The sequence below is a fragment of the Carcharodon carcharias genome, chromosome 25, assembly GCF_017639515.1.
Source record: "Carcharodon carcharias isolate sCarCar2 chromosome 25, sCarCar2.pri, whole genome shotgun sequence".
Lineage (NCBI taxonomy): Eukaryota > Metazoa > Chordata > Chondrichthyes > Lamniformes > Lamnidae > Carcharodon > Carcharodon carcharias.
Window position 1 is genome coordinate 24,782,834 of NC_054491.1, and position 23,881 is coordinate 24,806,714.

General features: G+C 45.6%; 1 protein-coding gene across 6 annotated transcripts in view; it reads right to left on the reverse strand.

The window, feature by feature from the left end:
- LOC121269544 (basal cell adhesion molecule-like) overlaps window positions 1-23,881 on the reverse strand; it is a 265,738-nt gene that overhangs the window by 65,632 nt on the left and 176,225 nt on the right. For all 6 annotated transcript variants that reach the window (XM_041174218.1, XM_041174220.1, XM_041174219.1 and 3 more), the window contains one exon: window positions 9,551-9,678. In XM_041174218.1, coding sequence (XP_041030152.1) covers window positions 9,551-9,643 — 93 coding nt within the window. In that variant the 5' untranslated portion in view covers window positions 9,644-9,678. The remainder of the gene's footprint in view (window positions 1-9,550; window positions 9,679-23,881) is intronic.

Genomic DNA, 23,881 nt, shown 5'->3' on the forward strand with positions numbered 1-23,881 from the left:
TTTCTAGGCCTACCACTTCTTCTAGTTGCTGCCCTGGCATCCGGAGGAGGGGTGGAGAGAACCTGTTGGTCCTGTTGCCTCTGATGACTTCATGCACCCTCTGGAGAGCCCTTTGGCTATCCTCCTGAGGGCCAGCTGCTCCCTCTGTGGTGACAGAGGATGAAGTTGAGGGGGGGTCACAGACAAAGGGGACTTTGAGGGAACAGGCAACCTCAGATTCCTGAGTGGATGACCCAGGGCTGACCAACTGCTGCTCCTTCTCCCTACTGGTGCCCGAGGGCCCTCGCCTGACTCCTTGGAGTGAAGGACCAACTGGAGGGATGTCAAGGTGCCCTATTTCCCTCTAGTGTTGCCACTGCAGAAACTCACCCATGGCTACCGCGACGAAGAGCAGGTCTGTGCGCATCTCCACGTCCTGCTGGGCCAGAGACTCCATGGCATCTGCCATCCTTCCCATGGAGACCCCCTTACATGCACATGTAGACAGCACTTCTTCAGAGAGCAGGCAGATACATTCCTCCTACTCATGTGCCACTCTGTTGAGGGCTTCCAAAGCTCTGCATGATTTTCCCCCACCTTCTACTGACTCTCCACGATGAGTTGGAAGGCTTATTCCAGAAGCTCATCATCTGACTCAGACCTCACAGATGCCTCTTCCCCAGCAGTCCTCCGAGTGCCAGGGAGCTTGGCTGAACCTGCCTCCTCCTGCTTCAGACATGCGTCCATGTGGTGACCACAGATAGTGAGCCCGAGCCTGCTCTAGTTCTAGGTCCCACCGAGGTGTGTCTCTGCACTGGTGCAGGGTGTGGGTAAGCACTGTGACGGGTCTTCCAGGCTGCTTATTTCCAGGTCTTCATTGGAGGGGATGTCCTCTTGGCTGGAGGTGAAGATGTGGATGGAGCTGAGTGGACTGTTAGGCTGTGGGCGTCGGTCACTTGGAAGAGCTCCCTGTGAATATGTGGATCCTCACGTGGGTGTTTGTCGCCAAACTCACCATCGCCACAGGCACGGTCCACGTCCTCAGTAGTCAGCACGATGGCACTCTCCTCAAAGTGAGTGAGGGGCCTAATGTGGACCACTCCATACCTGGTCTGGACCTGTCCCTGCTATTGTGAGCCAGCTTCTCCTGCATGAAAACAGATGGAGAGAGTGTGAGCAGGACACACGGCACTATGTGGAACGTTTGAGTGGTGAGAGGAGCCATGGACAGGATCAGGATGCAAGCTCCAGAGGATATGAGCCTGATGGAGACGTGAGGGTGCGTGTGAGAGCTAGTGGTGTTGTCCCTTGAGGTGTGAGACCCCTGTGGATGTGTGATGGGTTTGTGAGTGTGAGAGTTGAGAGTGATGAGGTGCTTGACTTACCCTGGCAGAAAGGATGAGAGAATTCATCCTCTTCCACTGGATGGCTGACCTCCTCTGTGCTCCCATGGTGCTGACCGCTGCGGCCACCGGCCTCCCAGGCCAGATTGGTGACTCTGGTGGACCTCCTGTGGCCAGAGCGAGTGTAGAGGACATCGCACCAGCCTTCCACTGGGTCCAGCAGGCGCCCCAGAGAGGCATCACTAAATTTGGGGGCTGCCATTTTCCTGTCTTTCGGAAACATCTGTTGGCTGGAGCAGTCCTGGTCTGTAGATATGAAGTCAGCTGCACTCCAGTGTGCTTTAAATATGTGCGCCTGCAGCTGGCTATTAACAATTTCCCAAAACATTGCAAGCTTGCAGCTTTTAAGACAAAGACACATTCATTAATTGATTTAACGTATAATTATTTTCAAATTATCTCCAAATTAATTTAGAATTGAAATCTATATAGTCTCAAAGACTACACTTTCAACATGAAAACTAAATAGTTCTTATAAACATTTTCTCAGAGTCTGAAAAGCACCAAACCTTCAAAAACATCAGTTATTTTTGCTGATAATCTTTGTCAGTTGAGAGATAGATTCCATATTACAATATTTTTCTCATGTCTTTATACTCAAGAACACATACCAACAGTTGCAAAGAAACAGGACCACGTTACCAAGGCATCATCCAGTCACACAGTGACAAAGTCATATTATTGAGGAATCAGTCACACAGTGACAGGGCTACATTATCGAGGGGTCAGTCACACAGTGACAGGGCTACATTATCGAGGGGTCAGTCACACAGTGACAGGGCTACATTATCGAGGAGTCAGTCACACAGTGACAGGGCTACATTATCGAGGGGCCAGTCACACAGTGATGGGGCTGCATTATCAAGGAATCAGTCACACAGTGACAGGGCTACATTATCGAGGGGTCAGTCACACTGTGACAGGACTACATTACCGAGGGGTCAGTCACACAGTGACAGGGCTACATTATCGAGGGGTCAGTCACACAGTGACAGGGCTACGTTATCGAGGGTCAGTCACACATTGACAGGGCTGCATTATCAAGAAGTCAGTCACACAGTGATAGGGCTACATTATCGAGGAATCAGTCACACAGTGACAGGGCTACATTATCGACGGGTCAGACACAGTGATAGGGCTACATTATTGAGGGTCAGTCACACAGTGACAGGGCAGCATTATCAAGGAATCAGTCACACAGTGACAGGGCTACATTATCGAGGGGTCAGTCACACTGTGACAGGACTACATTACCGAGGGGTCAGTCACACAGTGACAGGGCTACATTATCGAGGGGTCAGTCACACAGTGACAGGGCTACGTTATCGAGGGTCAGTCACACATTGACAGGGCTGCATTATCAAGAAGTCAGTCACACAGTGACAGGGCTGCATTATCAAGGATTCAGTCACACAGTGACAGGGCTACATTATCAAGGAGTCAGTCACATGATGACAGGGCTGCATTATCGAGGAATCAGTCACATGATGACAGGGCTGCATTATCGACGGGTCAGGCACAGTGATAGGGCTACATTATCGAGGGGTCAGTCACACAGTGACAGGGCTGCATTATCAAGGAGTCAGTCACATAGTGACAGGGCTGCATTATCAAGGAGTCAGTCACATGATGACAGGGTTGCATTATCGAAGGGTCAGGCACAGTGATAGGACTACATTATCAAAGAGTCAGTCACACAGTGATAGGGCTACATTATCGAGGAATCAGTAACACAGTGACAGGGCTACATTATCGACGGGTCAGTCACACAGTGACAGGGCAGCATTATCAAGGAGTCAGTCACACAGTGACAGGGCTACATTATTGAGGAGTCAGTCACACAGTGACAGGGCTGCATTATCAAGGATTCAGTCACACAGTGACAGGGCTGCATTATCAAGGAGTCAGTCACATGATGACAGGGTTGCATTATCGAAGGGTCAGGCACAGTGATAGGACTACATTATCAAAGAGTCAGTCACACAGTGATAGGGCTACATTATCGAGGAATCAGTAACACAGTGACAGGGCTACATTATCGAGGGTCAGTCACACAGTGACAGGGCAGCATTATCAAGGAGTCAGTCACACAGTGACAGGGCTACATTATTGAGGAGTCAGTCACACAGTGACAGGGCTGCATTATCAAGGATTCAGTCACACAGTGACAGGGCTACATTATCAAAGAGTCAGTCACATGATGACAGGGCTGCATTATCGAGGAATCAGTCACATGATGACAAGACTGCATTATCGACGGGTCAGGCACAGTGATAGGGCTACATTATCAAGGGTCATTCACACAGTGACAGGGCTGCATTATCAAGGAGTCAGTCACACAGTGACAGGGATACATTATCGAGGGGTCAGTCACACAGTGACAGGGCTACATTACCGAGGGTCAGTCACACAGTGACAGGGCAGCATTATCAAGGAGTCAGTCACACAGTGACAGAGCTACATTATCGAGGAGTCAGTCACACAGTGACAGGGCTGCATTATCAAGGATTCAGTCACACAGTGACATGGCTACATTATCAAGGAGTCAGTCACATGATGACAGGGCTGCATTATCGAGGAATCAGTCACATGATGACAGGGCTGCATTATCGACGGGTCAGGCACAGTGATAGGGCTACATTATCAAGGGTCAGTCACACAGTGACAGGGCTGCATTATCAAGGAGTCAGTCACACAGTGACAGGGCTACATTATCGATGAATCAGTCACACAGTGACAGGGCAGCATTATCGAGGAGTCAGTCACACAGTGACAGGGCTGCATTATCAAGGATTCAGTCACACAGTGACAGGGCTACATTATCAAGGAGTCAGTCACATGATGACAGGGCTGCATTATCGAGGAATCAGTCACATGATGACAGGGCTGCATTATCGACGGGTCAGGCACAGTGATAGGACTACATTATCAAGGGTAAGTCACACAGTGACAGGGCTGCATTATCAAGGAGTCAGTCACACAGTGACAGGGCTACATTATCGAGGGGTCAGTCACACAGTGACAGGGCTACATTATCGAGGGTCAGTCACACATTGACAGGGCTGCATTATCAAGGAGTCAGTCACACAGTGACAGGGCTGCATTATCAAGGAGTCAGTCACATGATGACAGGGTTGCATTATCGAAGGGTCAGGCACACTGATAGGGCTACATTATCAAGGAGTCAGTCACACGGTGACAGGGCTACATTATCGAGGAATCAGTCACACAGTGACAGGGCTACATTATCGATGGGTCAGACACAGTGATAGGGCTACATTATCGAGGGTCAGTCACACAGTGACAGGGCAGCATTATCGAGGAGTCAGTCACACAGTGACAGGGCTACATTATCGAGGAGTCAGTCACACAGTGACAGGGCTGCATTATCGAGGAATCAGTCACACAGTGACAGGGCTACATTATCGAGGATTCAGTCACACAGTGACAGGGCTACATTATCGAGGGGTCAGTCACACAGTGACGGGGCTGCATTATCAAGGAATCAGTCACACAGTGACAGGGCTACATTATCGAGGGGTCAGTCACACAGTGACAGGACTTACATTACCGAGGGGTCAGTCACACAGTGACAGGGCTACATTATCGAGGGGTCAGTCACACAGTGACAGGGCTACATTATCGAGGGTCAGTCACACATTGACAGGGCTGCATTATCAAGGAGTCAGTCACACAGTGACAGAGCTGCATTGTCAAGGAGTCAGTCACATGATGACAGGGTGGCATTATCGAAGGGTCAGGCACAGTGATAGGGCTACATTATCAAGGAGTCAGTCACACAGTGACAGGGCTACATTATCGAGGGGTCAGACACAGTGATAGGGCTACATTACCGAGGGTCAGTCACACAGTGACAGGGCAGCATTATCGAGGAGTCAGTCACACAGTGACAGAGCTACATTATCGAGGAGTCAGTCACACAGTGACAGGGCTGCATTATCAAGGATTCAGTCACACAGTGACATGGCTACATTATCAAGGAGTCAGTCACATGATGACAGGGCTGCATTATCGAGGAATCAGTCACATGATGACAGGGCTGCATTATCGACGGGTCAGGCACAGTGATAGGGCTACATTATCAAGGGTCAGTCACACAGTGACAGGGCTGCATTATCAAGGAGTCAGTCACACAGTGACAGGGCTACATTATCGAGGGGTCAGTCACACAGTGACAGGGCTACATTATCGAGGATCAGTCACACACTGACAGGGCTGCATTATCAAGGAGTCAGTCACATGATGACAGGGCTGCATTATCGAGGAATCAGTCACATGATGACAGGGCTGCATTATCGACGGGTCAGGCACAGTGATAGGGCTACATTATCAAGGGTCAGTCACGCAGTGACAGGGCTACATTATCGAGGAATCAGTCACACAGTGACGGGGCTACATTATCAAGGGTCAGTCACGCAGTGACAGGGCTACATTATCGAGGAATCAGTCACACAGTGACGGGGCTACATTATCGAGGAGTCAGTCACACAGTGACAGGGCTACATTATCAAGGAGTCAGTCACACAGTGACAGGGCTACATTATTGAGGGGTCAGTCACACAGTGACGGGGCTACATTATCGAGGAGTCTGTCACACAGTGACAGGGCTACATTATCGAGGAGTCAGTCACACAGTGACAGGGCTGCATTATCGAGGAATCAGTCACACAGTGACGGGGCTGCATTATCAAGGAATCAGTCACACAGCGACAGGGCTACATTATCGAGGGGTCAGTCACACAGTGACAGGACTACATTACCGAGGGGTCAGTCACACAGTGACAGGGCTGCATTATCAAGGATTCAGTCACACAGTGACAGGGCTGCATTATCAAGGAGTCAGTCACATGATGACAGGGTTGCATTATCGAAGGGTCAGGCACAGTGATAGGGCTACATTATCAAGGAGTCAGTCACACAGTGACAGGGCTACATTATCGAGGAATCAGTCACACAGTGACAGGGCTACATTATCGACGGGTCAGACACAGTGATAGGGCTACATTATCGAGGGTCAGTCACACAGTGACAGGGCAGCATTATCGAGGAGTCAGTCACACAGTGACAGGGCTACATTATCGAGGAGTCAGTCACACAGTGACAGGGCTGCATTATCAAGGATTCAGTCACACAGTGACATGGCTACATTATCAAGGAGTCAGTCACATGATGACAGGGCTGCATTATCGAGGAATCAGTCACATGATGACAGGGCTGCATTATCGACGGGCCAGGCACAGTGATAGGGCTACATTATCAAGGGTCATTTACACAGTGACAGGGCTGCATTATCAAGGAGTCAGTCACACAGTGACAGGGATACATTATCGAGGGGTCAGTCACACAGTGACAGGGCTACATTATCGAGGGTCAGTCACACATTGACAGGGTTGCTTTATCAAGGAGTCAGTCACACAGTGACAGGGCTGCATTATCAAGGAGTCAGTCACATGATGACAGGGTTGCATTATCGAAGGGTCAGGCACACTGATAGGGCTACATTATCAAGGAGTCAGTCGCACAGTGACAGGGCTACATTATCGAGGAATCAGTCACACAGTGACAGGGCTACATTATCGACGGGTCAGACACAGTGATAGGGCTACATTATCGAGGGTCAGTCACACAGTGACAGGGCAGCATTATCGAGGAGTCAGTCACACAGTGACAGAGCTACATTATCGAGGAGTCAGTCACACAGTGACAGGGCTGCATTATCAAGGATTCAGTCACACAGTGACATGGCTACATTATCAAGGAGTCAGTCACATGATGACAGGGCTGCATTATCGAGGAATCAGTCACATGATGACAGGGCTGCATTATCGACGGACCAGGCACAGTGATAGGGCTACATTATCAAGGGTCATTCACACAGTGACAGGGCTGCATTATCAAGGAGTCAGTCACACAGTGACAGGGATACATTATCGAGGGGTCAGTCACACAGTGACAGGGCTACATTATCGAGGAATCAGTCACACAGTTACAGGGCTACATTATCGACGGGTCAGTCACAGTGATAGGGCTACATTATCGAGGGTCAGTCACACAGTGACAGGGCAGCATTATCGAGGAGTCAGTCACACAGTGACAGAGCTACATTATCGAGGAGTCAGTCACACAGTGACAGGGCTGCATTATCAAGGATTCAGTCACATAGTGACATGGCTACATTATCAAGGAGTCAGTCACATGATGACAGGGCTGCATTATCGAGGAATCAGTCACATGATGACAGGGCTGCATTATTGACGGGCCAGGCACAGTGATAGGGCTACATTATCAAGGGTCATTCACACAGTGACAGGGCTGCATTATCAAGGAGTCAGTCACACAGTGACAGGGATACATTATCGAGGGGTCAGTCACACAGTGACAGGGCTACATTATCGAGGGTCAGTCACACATTGACAGGGCTGCATTATCAAGGAGTCAGTTCACACAGTGACAGGGCTGCATTATCAAGGAGTCAGTCACATGATGACAGGGTTGCATTATCGAAGGGTCAGGCACAGTGATAGGGCTACATTATCAAGGAGTCAGTCACACAGTGACAGGGCTACATTATCGAGGAATCAGTCACACATTTACAGGGCTACATTATCGACGGGTCAGACACAGTGATAGGGCTACATTATCGAGGATCAGTCACACAGTGAAAGGGCAGCATTATCGAGGAGTCAGTCACACAGTGACAGGGCTACATTATCGAGGAGTCAGTCACACAGTGACAGGGCTGCATTATCGAGGATTCAGTCACACAGTGACAGGGCTACATTATCAAGGAGTCAGTCACATGATGACAGGGCTGCATTATCGAGGAATCAGTCACATGATGACAGGGCTGCATTATCGACGGGTCAGGCACAGTGATAGGGCTACATTATCAAGGGTCAGTCACACAGTGACAGGGCTGCATTATCAAGGAGTCAGTCACACAGTGACAGGGCTACATTATCGAGGAATCAGTCACACAGTGACGGGGCTACATTATCGAAGAATCAGTCACACAGTGACAGGGCTACATTATCGACGGGTCAGACACAGTGATAGGGCTACATTATCAAGGAGTCAGTCACATGATGACAGGGCTGCATTATCGAGGAATCAGTCACTGATGACAGGGCTGCATTATCGACGGGTCAGGCACAGTGATAGGGCTACATTATCAAGGGTCAGTCACACAGTGACAGGGCTACATTATCAAGGAGTCAGTCACATGATGACAGGGCTGCATTATCGAGGAATCAGTCACATGATGACAGGGCTGCATTATCGACGAGTCAGGCACAGTGATAGGGCTACATTATCAAGGGTCAGTCACACGGTGACAGGGCTGCATTATCAAGGAGTCAGTCACACAGTGACAGGGCTACTTTATCGAGGAATCAGTCACACAGTGACGGGGCTACATTATCGAAGAATCAGTCACACAGTGACAGGGCTACATTATCGACGGGTCAGACACAGTGATAGGGCTACATTATCAAGGAGTCAGTCACATGATGACAGGGCTGCATTATCGAGGAATCAGTCACATGATGACAGGGCTGCATTATCGACGGGTCAGGCACAGTGATAGGGCTACATTATCAAGGGTCAGTCACACAGTGACAGGGCTACATTATCGAGGAATCAGTCACACAGTGACGGGGCTACATTATCGAGGAGTCAGTCACACAGTGACAGGGCTGCATTATCAAGGTGTCAGTCACACAGTGACAGGGCTACATTATTGAGGGGTCAGTCACACAGTGACGGGGCTACATTATCGAGGAGTCAGTCACACAGTGACAGGGCTACATTATCGAGGAGTCAGTCACACAGTGACAGGGCTGCATTATGAAGGAGTCAGTCACACAGTGACAGGGTTACATTGTCAAGGGGTCAGTCACACAATGACAGGGCCACACTATCGAGCAGTCAGTCACACAGTGACAGGGCCACACTATCGAGCAGTCACACAGTGACAGGGCCACATTATCGAAGGGTCAATCTGCCATGCAATGACACGGCTGCGCTATTGAGGAGTCAGTCATTCAGTGTCAGGGCCACACTATCAAGGGTTCTGTTCAGTAGTCATACATTGATAAGATGCTCTTGGATGGAATCAATCAGTTAAGTGGCAATATCGTGATACTTACAACAAACCACTGGATGTATTTCATAGTGCTTGGGGTGGATATCTCGGGAATGCATGGTATGCTGATGGGTTTTCCGATCTCTGCTTCCACCATAGGTGGTGTAGAAACTTGAACAGTACCATTTAAACCTGTGAGCAAAGAGATAACAATGATGTTAATTAACTTCAAATGTTTTATCTGCAGCTCTCAATACAACTGCTTGCAAAAACAAAAAATTGACAGATCTACAGAGCATATCAGCAATTGTTACAGAGATGAGTGTTGGATGTATCAGAGATTGTTAGAGTGAGGATTGTAGGGTATATCTGTGTTACAATGAGCATTGTGGGCTCCATCAGAATGTTACGGCAATAGTATGAGTATCTCAGTGTGCTACAACGAGCAGTACAGTACATCAGAATGTTACAAAAAGGAATGTGGAGTATATTAGTGTTACAATGAGAGGTGTAGGTTACATCGGCGCATTATGGTGAAAGCTACTGGGTATATCAGAGTATTATAAGGGGTACTTATATCGGTGTTACAATGAAGATTTTGGGGTATATTAGAATTGTTATGGGAGACAAACCCCTATTTTGTAATAAATTGCTGGAACAGAGAAGGAAAGCTGTCTTTCAGAGAATTGTGAGTTTGTTGGATAGAATCAAGTCACCCGGTAAGAGAGTTATAATAAAATTCAGACAAAGATAGAACTTCTAGGCACCTCTGGGTTGGGAGTGAAACGCCCATTCTTTTGGACAAACTGTAGCACACTTGTTCATTGTCAGTGCTTGTCTAATTATGCTGTATATTATTAGGAAACAGTTGACTTATTAAATAGCAGCAACAAAAACCAACTGCTGTTAGAATGAAATGATTTAGGATGGCTGCCAGCCTTAATAACTGCCTTAATAAGGCATCAATTCTGATGATCTCGAATTAACCAGTGCACACCAGCCACAATCAACATCTCCACACTCACTGTGCCTCAGGACAACCTCACTACAAAACATTCCACACTCACACCACCCTCACTATAAACCCCCTCCACACGCACACCCATCTTCACTATAAACCCCCTCCACACTCACACCCACCCTCACTATAAAACCCCTCCTCACTCACATCCACCCTCACCATAAAACCCCTCACTCATATCCATCCTCACCATAAACCCCCTCCACACTCACACCCATCTTCACTATAAACCCCCTCCACACTCACACCCACCCTCACTATAAAACCCCTCCTCACTCACATCCAGCCTCACTATAAACCCCCTCCACACTCACACCCATCTTCACTATAAGCCCCCTCCACACTCACACCCATCTTCAATGTAAACCCCCTCCACACTCACATCCACCCTCACTATAAACCCCTCCACACATACATCCCACTGTCAATATAAACCACTACACTCACTTGTCAATCTCCATACTCAATCTTTACAATCTTATTTCATATTTATAATGCATGTGGTTTCATGGAAGGGACCTGCAAAGTTTCCTTTTTTTTATATTCAAACAACACAATTATGTCTCAATTAGGTTAAAACATGTTAAAATCAAATGTTTGCTGGAGATATGATCACGCAAAACCTTCTTGGACCTGACTCACAAAATAACCACTCACCAACAGTAATGCTTTAACTTTTATTTTGTCATGGCTGAGGACAGTGTCCCATTACATCAATGTGTTGTAAAATAGAATGATCAATGGCTGAACATAGCGGCAACTGAAAGGTTAAACCAATGCTTTTAACTCTCCCCTTCTGAAGAAATATTGGGAATCCTTTATTCTGAGAAGGTAACGTGTGTCAATGTCACCATAGCAACTGCCAAGTACCTCCTTGGAAGCAAGTGATCCCAATACTTCTTCACAAGGGGAGACTTTTAAAGCATGGATTAACCCTTCAGATGCTGCGTATTCAGCCTTTGATCATTCTATGTTGTGACACATTGCTTTGTAACGAGATACAATTCACGGAGCTATGAGAAAATATGAGTTGAAAGCACATCCGCTGGTGAGCAAAGTTATTTTGCAGATCAGGTCCAAGAAAGTTCTTCCATGTGACTGTACCTCTAACAAACACTGATTGTTGACTGCACAGAAATAGTGAGGCTAGTATCAACTGGACATAAAACTGCCTGTGGACATTATCTATTATTCAAGCTTTTACCACTTGTGTACACAACCTCTGGATTGCAATTGTCAGCAATTCCTCTCACCATTTCAGGAACTTATTGTTTTATGGCACTAACTCACAAGTTGACAGCTGTCACTGGCCAGGTTTGCATGTGCAGTAAATGCCCTGATGGCTCAGCCTCTTCAGTCAGTAGGTACCTGAGCTGTACAAACCAGGAAAACTGCAAATCCAGGGCTGTTTAATTTATCTCAGCTGAACAGGGGTCTGGATCTCCTGGAAATGTGGATGTTGGGTAAGGACAGTGGGCTTTGGTACAGCAACCTTAACTGGAACTTGATTGGATGTTACTGTGGCTACATGAGCAGGACAGAGGTTGGGTATTCTGCAGCGAGTGATTCCCTAAAACCTTTCCACCAGCTACGAGGCACAAGTCAGAACATGATAGAATATTGTCCACTTGCATGGACGAGTGCAGCTCCAAAAACACTCAATAAGTTCAACTCCATTCAGGACAAAACAGCCCACTTGATCAGCACCCAATCCACCACCAACATACTGTGTCTGCAATGTGAGCCAAGTGCAAGATGCACTGCAGCAACTCACCAATGCTTTTTCGATAACACTTTCTTAACCAATGACCTCTAACACATAAAACAAAAAGGGCAGCAGATGTATGAGAACACAATCATCTGCAATCTTCTCTACAAGATACTAGCCATTATGACTTGGAAATATATCGCTTTTCTTTCACTGTTGCTGGGTCAAAATCTTGGAACTCCCTAATGGTGGGTGTACCTACACCACAAGGACTGCAGCGGTTCAAGAAGGCAGCTCACCACCACCTTCTCAAGGGCAATTAGAGGGGCAATAAATTCTGGCCTCGCCAATGATGCCCACATCCCATGGGCAAATTTTAAAAATTGAATAGTAATATCAATATTCACTGTCTAGACTAATCCATAAAGAACAATTATTTTTGTACTGGGGTACTATACTCCATCAAGAGTTAACATCTTCAGTAAAAAGGGAAAGAAAATTTAGAAAATAATATTGAAGTCTAGGGCATATAATTGTATAAAATAGCACCAATTCAAGGTTGGTACCTTTTAAAAAGAACTGGTTACCCCAGGCTATTGAATGCCATGAGGTCAGACCAGCAATCGCACTGGCAGAAACATAGCAGCAAATCACAGGCTTCTCACACAAGGAACAAATGGTGCGGTTTGGAGAAGAGAGCATTTAGTTCCAAGATAAAAAAAATAACTTGCATTTATGTACCATCTTTCACAATGTCAGAATATTCCAAAGGGCCAACAAAGAGCAATGTAATAATGATCAGATAATATGTTATAGTGATGTTGGTTGAAGGAACGAGGAGAATTCCCCAGCCTACTTCAAAATAGTGCCATGGAATTTATCATGTTTACCTGAGAGGCCGGACTAGGCCTCTGCATAGTGTCTCATCTGGAAAACAGCACCTCTGACTGTGCAGCGCTCTCTCAGTACTGAAATCCAAAGAAGTAAAAAAACACATATTTTTCAAAAACAGATGAGGGACTATCCAGGTGATCAGGTACATGAAATACATAGCTGGTTTTCCCTCACTTTTGTAAATCAAGTTAAATCTAAAAACAGAACTTAAAGAAATAACTTCTAAAATTTCTGCACTCAGACAAAAGAGAAAATGCAGGGAGACAGGACTAATTTTTAAAAATTCATTCACAGGATGTGGGTACTGCTGGCTAGGCCAGCATTTGTTACCCATCCCTAATTGCCCTTGAGAAGGTGGTGTTGAGTTGCCTTCTTGAACCACTGGAGTCCCTGTGGTGTAGGTACACCCACAGTGCTGTTAGCGAAGGAGTTCCAGGGAAAGAGATCCAGTGACAGTGAAGGAACGGCGATATATTTCCAAGTCAGCGTGGTGAATGGTTTGGAGGTGAACTTTCAGGTGGTGGTGTTCCCATGTGTCTGCTGCCCTTGTCCTTCTAGATGGTAGTTGAGAGTTTGGAAGGTGCTGCCTAAGGTGCCATGGTGAGTTCACGCAGTGCAACTTGTAGATTTTATACACTGCTGCCAATGTGTGTCGGTGGTGGGAGGAGCGAATGTTTCTGGGTGGGGTGCCAAACAAATGAGTTGCTTTGTCCTAGGTGGTATCAAGCTTCTTGTATGCTGTTGGAGCTGCACTCATTCAGGCGAGTGGAGAGTATTCCATCACACTCCTGACTTGTGGCTTGTAGACGGTGGACAGGCTTTGGGGAGTCAGGAGGTGAGTTACTCGCCACAGGATTCCCAGCTTCTGGCCTGCTCTTGTAGCTACAGTATTTATATGGCTAGTCCAGTTCAGTTTTAGGTCAATGGTAAGCCGCAGGATGTTGATAGTGGGGGATTCAGTGAGGGTAATGCCATTGAATGTCAAGAGGTGATGGTTGGATTCTCTATTGTTGGAGATGGTCATTGCTTGGCACTTGTGTGGCATGAATGTTACTGGCCACTTGCCAGCCCAAGCCTGGATATTGTCCTGGTCTTTCTGCATTTGGACATGGACTGCTTCAGTATCTGAGAAGCCATAAATGGTGCTGAACATTGTGCAATCATCAGCGAACATCCCCACTTCTGACCTTACGATGGAAGGAAGGTCATTGATCAAGCAACTGAAGAAGAACCAAGCAATATGTTTATATTACTAATAAAATTAGTATTATGAAAGGGGTTGCATTGTTAAAAGGTGAAGTTCAAAGAGGTTGTTGATATAATGAGAATTAACATTCAGTGGGCTGGTGGGTATAGCTTCAGTAGTTTTCGGGTGTGCAGGGCAGAGGCAATGTGAGATCAAACGGCAGCGGCAAGCCTCGAACTGGCTCCACAGTGAAAGAACCTCATTTTGAATTCGTAAGGTGAAAATGCTTTGCCTGGTGTTTGGTTAAGTCTATGGGTTGCTGTTGCCTTAAAGATTAGTTTGGGAATTTGTTATAAGTTATAATAATAGTAATTTGTAGCCATGTGTATATTTATATTTTTAACCTGTGTAAATTAATAAAATTTTAATTTAGTTTAATGTAAAACCTCGAGAACTAGTGGTCTGATTCCTGAGTTTAGAGTCACATCTCAAACATAACACTTAAAAATATAGGTTATGATACATTTGATCAAATGCTGTTTTGATGTCAAGGTTAGTCACTCTCACCTCACAAAGGATTCAGCAAACAGATGATGGTAAGATGTTACACACACACACACACACACACACACACAGAGAATTGCCAGAAAACTGGTGGCGAGGCCCCATCAGTTCTGTGGGGGAGGGCTGACAGAATCAAGTACCTTCAGGCACTTAAGTGGCCACAGTCAGGCCTTCCCTGCAAATGAGGACCCTGGTGGCTAAAGTCCTGCCTGCCAAAAGATGCTGGCCAATCAGAGTGGTTGACAGCACTGCACCAACTAGAGGCCCATGAATATGGGACCCCAAAACAAGATGAAGACGGGATGGGGGTGATGGGATGGGGGTTGCAGGAGCAGGGGGGGTGTCAGGGGCGCAGGCAGGAGGGTTAGCTTTCAGTGCCTCCACTCCCTTTCCTTTCCGATGCTGGACCCCCCCAATCAGGCACAGGATGTCTGATAATGTGGGAAACCCCCCACTCCCACCACCGCCACCTACCTTCCAAGGATGCGGGAAAACCATGTAACTCCTGTTAAAACTCCTGAGGCACCACTAAATTGCACTAGCCTCAGGGTTAATGGGCTTCATTGGCTCATTAATGAGTTTATTTAACATCCCGCTACCGGTGCCGGGAATCCTACACCAACTCTTGCAACCTTCCTATTTATTGGGGGGTTTGGGCGGGGGGGGGGGGGGTGTGTGTGTGTGGAGAGGAGGTTCTTCTCCCACCGGGAAACTGACACGGGGCCTCTCCCGTGATTAAGTGGGCCCAGCTGCCATGGTTCCAGTCGCAATGGGCCGCATTAAATCCATCCCAAACAGAGCACAATTATGACTCACATTAAGCCGGTCTTTATTCTGTGCTGTTGAATCCAGATGTTCCCAATTAAGGACATGAGAATTTGCTCAACCGCTACCAGTTGCAGAAATCTATTTCTGGCTCTCTCTCCTTCCTTTAGCTGTGCTCCATTTGGGGCTCGACAGAGTTCCTAAGTAAGCTTCACAGTCTGTTCAGTAAAAAATTAGCCTTCACATTTTTGGCAGTAAACTCTCAATAGCTGCACTCATTCTGTTTATCCTCACCGGTCAGAAATCAGGCAACTTGATCTCAATGTCAAACATGCGTAATCTGTTAAGGTTAAAATTAGGCATTGGCACAAATATGTGTTAACCCTTACACTGCAAACCCAACCAAAATCTGGGGGTTGAAGTTAAAGTTTAAATGAGGACACAAAGTTGCATAAAGTAAGCAGACTTTGCAATAACTGTGCTACAGTGCATTGCTATATTATTCCACATATTGAAAGATGTGCTGTTTCACACTTCAGTTTTACTCACACGTGCGCACACATACCACTCCATTCCCCCAATCCAGAAAGTAAAGTTTCAAAGGCAGTCGATAAGGTACCGCACTTATGGCTACTTAATAAGATGAGCCCATGGTGCCGGGGTTGTAAATTAGCATGGATAGAGGATTGGTTAACTTCTTGCTGACAGAGAGTTGGGATAAGGGGGCCATTTTCAGAATGCCAACCTGTAACGCGGAGTGCCACATGGATCAGTGCTGGGGCCTCAATTATTCATAATATATATTAATGACTTAGATGAGGGAAGTGAATGTACTATCGCCAAGTTTGCAGATGACACGAAAATAGGTGGAAAGTCAAGTGGTGAAGATGTCACAAGGCGTCTACAAAGGGATATAGACAGGTTAAGTGAGTGGGCAAAAAAGTGACAGATGGAATATAATGTGGGAAAATGTGAAGTTATGCACTTGGCAGGAAGAACAGAGGAGCTGAATATTATTTAAATGGAGAAAAACTGCAGAAGGCTGCAGCACAGAGGGATTTGGGGGTCCCTGTGCACGAATCCCAAAAAGCTAACATACAAGTTCAGCAGATAATAGGGATTAGAATGTAATAAGGAAGGCAAATGGAATGTTGCCTTTATTTCAAAGGGAATGAGTATAAAAATATGGAAGTCTTGCTAAAACTATACAAGGCATAAATTTTGAAATTTATTTAGATCTATTGTTTCATCTCCACCTTTTAGCCCATTTCGATCCCTTCCCCCCATCCCACCCACACTAGGGCCATCTGCCACTAGCTTGCTTCCCTTAATGTCCCCATTAGCACATCCTTTAGATAATATCACCACCATCAACACCCCTTTGTCCTGTTGTCTATGACATCTTTGGCAATCTCTTCTTGGCCTCCACCTATCACTGGCCCCCTATCAAGCTCTCCTGTCCCACCCCCTTCTACCATCTTATATTTCACCTCATTTCTCTATTTCCTTAGTTCTGATGAAGAGTCATATGGACTTGAAACGTCAACTGTATCCCTCTCCGCAGATGCTGTCAGACCTGCTGAGTTTTTCCAAGTATTTTTGTTTTTGTTCTAGATTTCCAGCATCCACAGTATTTTGCTTTTATACAAGGCACTAGTTAAGCCACACCTAGAATACTATGAACAGTTTTGGTCCCCTTATCTAAGGAAAGATATACTGGTATAAAAGCAAAATACGGCGGATGCTGGAAATCTGAAACAAAAATAAAAATAGCTGGAAGAGTCATAAGAACTTGAAACGTTAACTGTATTCCTCTCCGCAGATGCTGTCAGACCAGCTGAGTTTTTCCAGCTATTTTTATTTTTGTTAAAGATATACTGGCATTGGAAAAAGTCCAGAGAAGGTTCACTAGGTTGATCCCGGGTATAGAGGGATTTTCTTATGAGAAGTTGAGTAGGTTGGGCCTGAGCTCATTGGAGTTTAGAAGAAAGAGAGGCGATCTTATTGAAACACATAAGATTCTTAGGGGGCTTGACAGGATAGATGCTGAGAGGTTGTTTCCCCTTGTGGGAGAGTCTAGGACCACAGGGCATAATCTCAGAGTAAGGGGTTGCCCATTTAAAAGAGAGATGAGGAGGAATTTCTTCTCTCAGACCGTAATCTGTGGAATTCTTTACCACAGAGGGCTGTAGAGGCTGGGTTGTTAAGTATATTCAAGGCTGAGATAGACAGATTTTTAATCAGTAAGGGAATCAAGGGTTATGGGAAAAGGCAGGAAAGCGGGGTTGAGGATTATCATATTAGCCATGATGTCATTGAATGGCAGGGCAGACTCAAGGGGCCAAATGGCCTACTTGTGCTCCTATGCCCTATGGTCTTATGGTCTAAAAAGCTGGGCAAAGGCTATGCACCTGGAACGTATCTCACCACAAGGATTCTATCCTCTTATCAATGTTCTCTTCCTTTCCTCTCTGGTAGCTTTTGATTCCGCAAATACTGGTTAGCCTCCAGAACTTCACTCAAAAGTCTGGTCTTTGTGTGTATGTCTGGTCAGCAATGCCCGTATTCTCTTATTGAGGTAGAGATCTACTGGGACCATTTTCCTGGGTGGGGTTTCATCCTGTATGATCAGCAGGCTCTTTCATTCTAGTGAGAACAAGGCCTTCAGTGGGCAAGTGTTTGGAGCTTATTGGAGGGAGATGAGCTACAGGAAGAAAGAAGCCTGAAGGCCTTTGCTCCACCTTCCCAATTGCTGCCCCAGGAAATGGTGAGAGGGGCCTCCATCAGGCATCAGGTTCCCACCTCACCTGGCCATTTGCATGCTGCATGCAGGGAAGGAGCAGCCCATGTTGGTTTGGACAGAGAAGGGAAATCCCAGTTAGGGCAATGAGACAACAGTACACTGCCTTCACCGCCTTGTCCCTATCTGATTTTAGGTAATTCCCCCAGTGTCTGTAGGCTATTACATCAGAACACACCTAACTGTGATCAGTGCTAGGGAGCAGTGGCAGCAACAAGGCTGATTTTCTTCTTGTGAACCTCAGGATGCTGAGACCAGTTGCAGTTGCCCAACTGCTAGGTGAGCTGAGATCAGCTAACTCACAGAGACAGTCTTCAGAGATCTTTCTGATGGGTTCTTACATTTTAATGCCAGATTGCAGGGTTGGCAATCAGGCTTCATTGAGCAAGCCATTTTCTTTGTACTGGGGTGCAAAGCACAGCAAAAATACTAGAAAGCAGGGGCAATCATCAAGAGCATGAGTTGTGTCAGGAAGCTTAGCAAGACAATACATGAAGAAGCATACTTCACCCAGTGATACACTTCCCAGCAGATGCTATGTTGGGTGCCTTAACCCACATGGTCCAGGATCTGTAACACTTCCGGTGTTCAGACGGTGTGAAACTGAACATCACAGCAGAATTCCAGAACACAGCCCTTGTTCACAATGCCACTGACACTGACCCCTTTCACTGTCAAGACTAGACATCTGACATCCATTAAGGCACCATGCTTTTGAGCGCTAGAGCTCAATTATGGTATGTCAAGTGGGCACACAAAGGACTTTGTCCTTCCCCAGTGATGAACATAAATTGAACAGTTATTCAGTTGAAGTTACCACCCACTGTTGAGGCTGTGGTTTGACATCAGTGCTCTCACCTCATTACAGTAATGTCAGTTGCAGAGCATGCAATCTTGCTCTATGCACTGGATTTTTGATTGCAGTCTGTGTCCGTGTTATAGTCCAGCTGTGGTGCAAATGGAACTCAAGGACAGATCCAGAGCTACGCACATAGAAAATAGGAGTAGTATGCCATTCAGCTCCTCAAGCCTGCTTTGCCATTCAACTAGATCATGGCTGATCTTCTATCTCAACGGCATTTTCCCGCACTATCGTCATACCCCTTGATGTCTTTACTATCTAGAAATCTATTGATCCCTGGCTTGAACATATTCAATGACTGAGCCTCCACAGCCTCTGGACAGAGAATCCCAAAGATTCCCCACCCTCTGAGTGAAGAAATTTCTCCTCATGTCAGTCCTAAATGGCCTGCCCCTTATTCTTTGACTGTGTCTCCTGGTTCTAGACTTGCCAGCCAGGGGAAACATCCTTCCTGCATCTACCTTGTCAAGCTCTGTAAGAATTTTGTACACTTCAATGAGATCACCTCTCATTCTTCTAAACTCTAGAGAATACAGGCCCAGTCTCAGTCTCTCCTCATTGGAAAATCCTGCCACTCCAGGAATCAGTTAGGTGAATCCCCATTGCACTCCCTCCAAGGCAAGTCTACCCTTTCTTAGGTAAGGAGACCAAAGCTGTATACAATAATCCAGGTGTGGTCTCACCAAGGCTCTATACAATTGCAGCAAGCTATGTTTACTCATGCGCTCAAATCCTCTTGTAATAAAGGTCAACATACCATTGGCCATCCTAATTGCTTGCTGTACTTACATGTTAGCTTTCAGTGACTCATGAACAAGGACACCAAGTCCCTATGGACATCAACACTTCCCAATCTCTCACATTTAAAAAAATACACTGCATTTCTGTTTTTCCTACCAAGATGGATAACTTCACATTTTCACATTAAATTCCATCTGTCATATTTCTAATATTTCTTTTAACAGCACTAACACTCATCAAAGAAGCTCAGCAAATTTTGCATTTTAATTGTACAAAACTCTCTTAGCAGCATCCGTGGGACCTGCAACATGGTTCTCAGAGCAGTTTGAGAAATTCAGCTGCAAAGAGGCTTCAGAATGAGACTCAATACTAACCATTGTAGGATAATAGTCCTCTTGCAGTAATCACTGCAACTCAGGTAAGGAAGATCTCCTCTGTGTTCAACTATGGTTAAATGGAAAATGAGTTTACAAGTGTCCAAATGTTGTGAGTAACTGTGTTAATGACACATGGTCCATCTCCACAGGCATGTGTACATATTCTGAGATACTCTCAAGTTCAAGATCCTGTGAAATGGATACACAGCAGGGTAGTGGACAAAACTCATGGCAAAACTGTCTGTCTCATCTTGGCCTATGGCCTGAGGCTTGCTCTACTTTACTTCACATCTCTGCTGAAGGCACTGGAGTACCATTCAACAGGTACTCAAATGTCAGTGGAGGAACATTTAGGGGACAGTAATCATTGCATCAAAAGGTTTAGGTTGGTTTGGAAAAGGACATGGAACAAACCTGCGTTAGGATAATTAACTGGGGCAAGCCAACTTCAATGGGTTAAGAATGGAGCTGACCCAGATAAATTGGAATCAAAGGTTGGCAGACAAAACTGTAACTAAAAAATGGGCTGCCTTTAAAGAAGAGATAGTTCAGCTGCAGTCAAGGTATATTCCCGCAAAAGGCAAAGTTAGTGCAAACAAATCCACAGCTCCCTGGATGACAAAAGATATAGGGATTAAGCCAAAGAAGAAAAAGTGTGCGTATGACAGATGTCAGGTAGATAAAACAACCAACAGCCAGGCTGAATATTGAAGGGGAACTGAAAAAGCCAATGAGAAAAACAAAGAGAGGTTACGAAAAGAGGCTGGCAGCTAACCTAAAAGGGAATCACAAAGTTTTCTATAGGCATATAAATAGTAAAAGGATGGTAAAGGAAGCGTGGGGCCAATAAGGGATGAAAAAAGGGATTTACGCATGGAGACAGAGGGTGTAGCTGAGTATTAAATGAATACTTTGCATCTGTCTTTACCAAGGAAGAAGATGCTACCCAAGCCATGGTGAAAGAGGAGGTATTCGGACACTAGAAGGGCTTAAAATTGATAAGGAGGTTTTGGATAGGCTGTCTGTACTTAAAGGGCAGGATCTTCCAGTTGGTAAGCAGGGGCGGGGCCCACTCACCGACACGTAAAATGACGTGGGTTGACATCAGATGGAACTTCCGATGTCACCCCATATCATTTCCATTTTCAGGTCGGCAGGGGAGCAGCCAAGTCAGCTGCGCACTCACTGACCTGTCAACGGCCTATTGAGGCCATTGAGAAAGTAACTAAAGTCATTAATGGACCTGCCCGTCCAACCTTAAGGTGGCGAGCAGGCTGGGAGCCCTGGCGAGCTTCGGAAAAAGCATGAAACCTCATCTAAGGGCGGGATGAGGTTTCATGAGGGTATATAAATCTTTAAGAAAGGTTTCAACAAAAATTATGGACATATCCCAACTCATGTGACACTATCACATGAGGGAAAATTTTTAAACATGCTTAATGAAAGTTTTAAATCGGAGCTGATCTCCCTGAGACAGCACTTAGCCTCAGGGAGATCTGTGCGTTCTTTTGCGCGCATGTGCGAAAGAGCACACTCCTGGCTCAGGGAATTCCCCCCCCCCCCCCCTTCCCCCGCCTACACAGGGAGTGCATAGCACTTCCTGGCAGACGTCACACTGGGCGGGCCTTAATCGGATTCTGAGGGAAGTGAGAATGGCAATTGTAGAGGTACTGGCTATAATTTTCTGCTCTTTCTTAGACTCAGGAGTGTTGCCAGAGAACTGAACAATTGCAAATGTTACAACTTTGTTGAAAAAAGGGTGTAACCCAGCAACTCCAGACCAGTGGGGGGAAACTTCTAGAATCAATAATTTGGGACAAAATTAATAGTCACTTGGGCAAATGTGGGTTAATTAAAGAAAGCCAGCATGGAGTTGTTAAGGGCAAATTGTGTTTAACTAACTTGTTGGGAGGTTTTTGATGAGGTAACAGAGAGGGTTGATGAGAGTAATGCAGTTGATGTGGTGTACATGGACTTTTAAAGCATACAATTCTAAGGGGGTGCAAAAGAAGTGGGACCTGGGTGTATATGTGCCTCAATCATTGAAGGCGGCAGCATAGTTTGAAAGCCTGGTTAATAAAGCGTACAACAATTTAGGCTTTATTAATAGCGGCATAAGAGTACAAAACCAAGGAAGTTATATTAAAGCTGTATAGATGTCATGAAGAGATATTAATGTCTTTAATGTTATTGGAAAGTATTTTTAAATTGAAATTGTAGTAGGGTCTGTGTCTATGTGTATGTCTATGCGTGGCTTAACTGGATGAAAGCCAGCTAGTCAGGGTGCTTTGATGTATAGTAGTTTTGAGATGTTAATTATATAAACGTAAGGAAGTTAAAAGGTAATGTGTAAAATTGCATTTGTTTAATAAAGCATTCAAGAGGAATGCTTGGAGGAACACAGGATCTTGCACCTAGCTTGGAGACACCAATCAATGTGCTTATATTACTAATAAAATTGGTGGAATGAAAGGATTATTGTTAGAAGAGGTAAAATTTTAAAAACCTAGTAATACAATGGAAAACGTACATTCAAAGGGAAAGCTAGGTATAAACAGAAAGGAGTTTGTGTGTGCAAGTCAGAGGCATTTAAGATCTAACCAGCCTGTAAGCCTACAACTGTGTCTGCAAAGGAAACAAATTGAAAGGAACCTCATTTTGAATTTGAGGGGTCAAATGTGCTTTGCCTCGTGTCTGTTTAAAGTCTACGGGTTACTGTTGCCTTGGTGAAGATTTACCTGGGACTGATTAATTTGGGGATTTGTTTAAAAGTTACTACGGTAGTAATTTGTAGAGATGTGTATGTGTTTAATTTGCTGTTAAATTAATAAACGTTTAATTTAGTTTTATACCTTTGGAAGCTCAGTGGTCTTATTCGTGAATTCAGAGCTGCATCTCAATACCAATTGAAAATGTAGGTTATACAGTTGTTCAAGTTTACCTCTGGGATTTAAACAACTTAGCCTTTACCAACTGCTGTGTCAGAACAATAGAACACTGGTTTGGCCTCAACTGAAGTATTGTGCCCAGTTCTGGGCACCACACTTTAGGAAGGATGGGAAGGCGTTAGAGAGAGTGCAGAAAAGATTTATGAGAATGGTTTCAGGGATGAGGAACTTCTGTTACGTGGATTAGTTAGGACTGTTTTTCTTGGCGAAAAGAAGGTTGAGAGGAGATATGATAGGATATTTAAAATCATGAGGGGTCTGGACAGAGTAGACAGGGAGAAACTATTTCCGTTGTAATTGAGAACCAGAGGTTAACAATTTAAGGTCATTGGTAAAAGAAGCAATGGTGACGAGGGAAATCTTTTTGAAATCTTTCTGGAATGTAATTCCTGAGGGTGTGATGGAGGCAAGTTTAATAAGGCATTCAAAAGGGAATTGGATTATTAATGAGAGGATGAACGTGCAGGGTTACGGGGAAAAGGGAGGGGAGTGGCATGAGGCGAATTGTTCCTTTGGAGAACCAACTCAG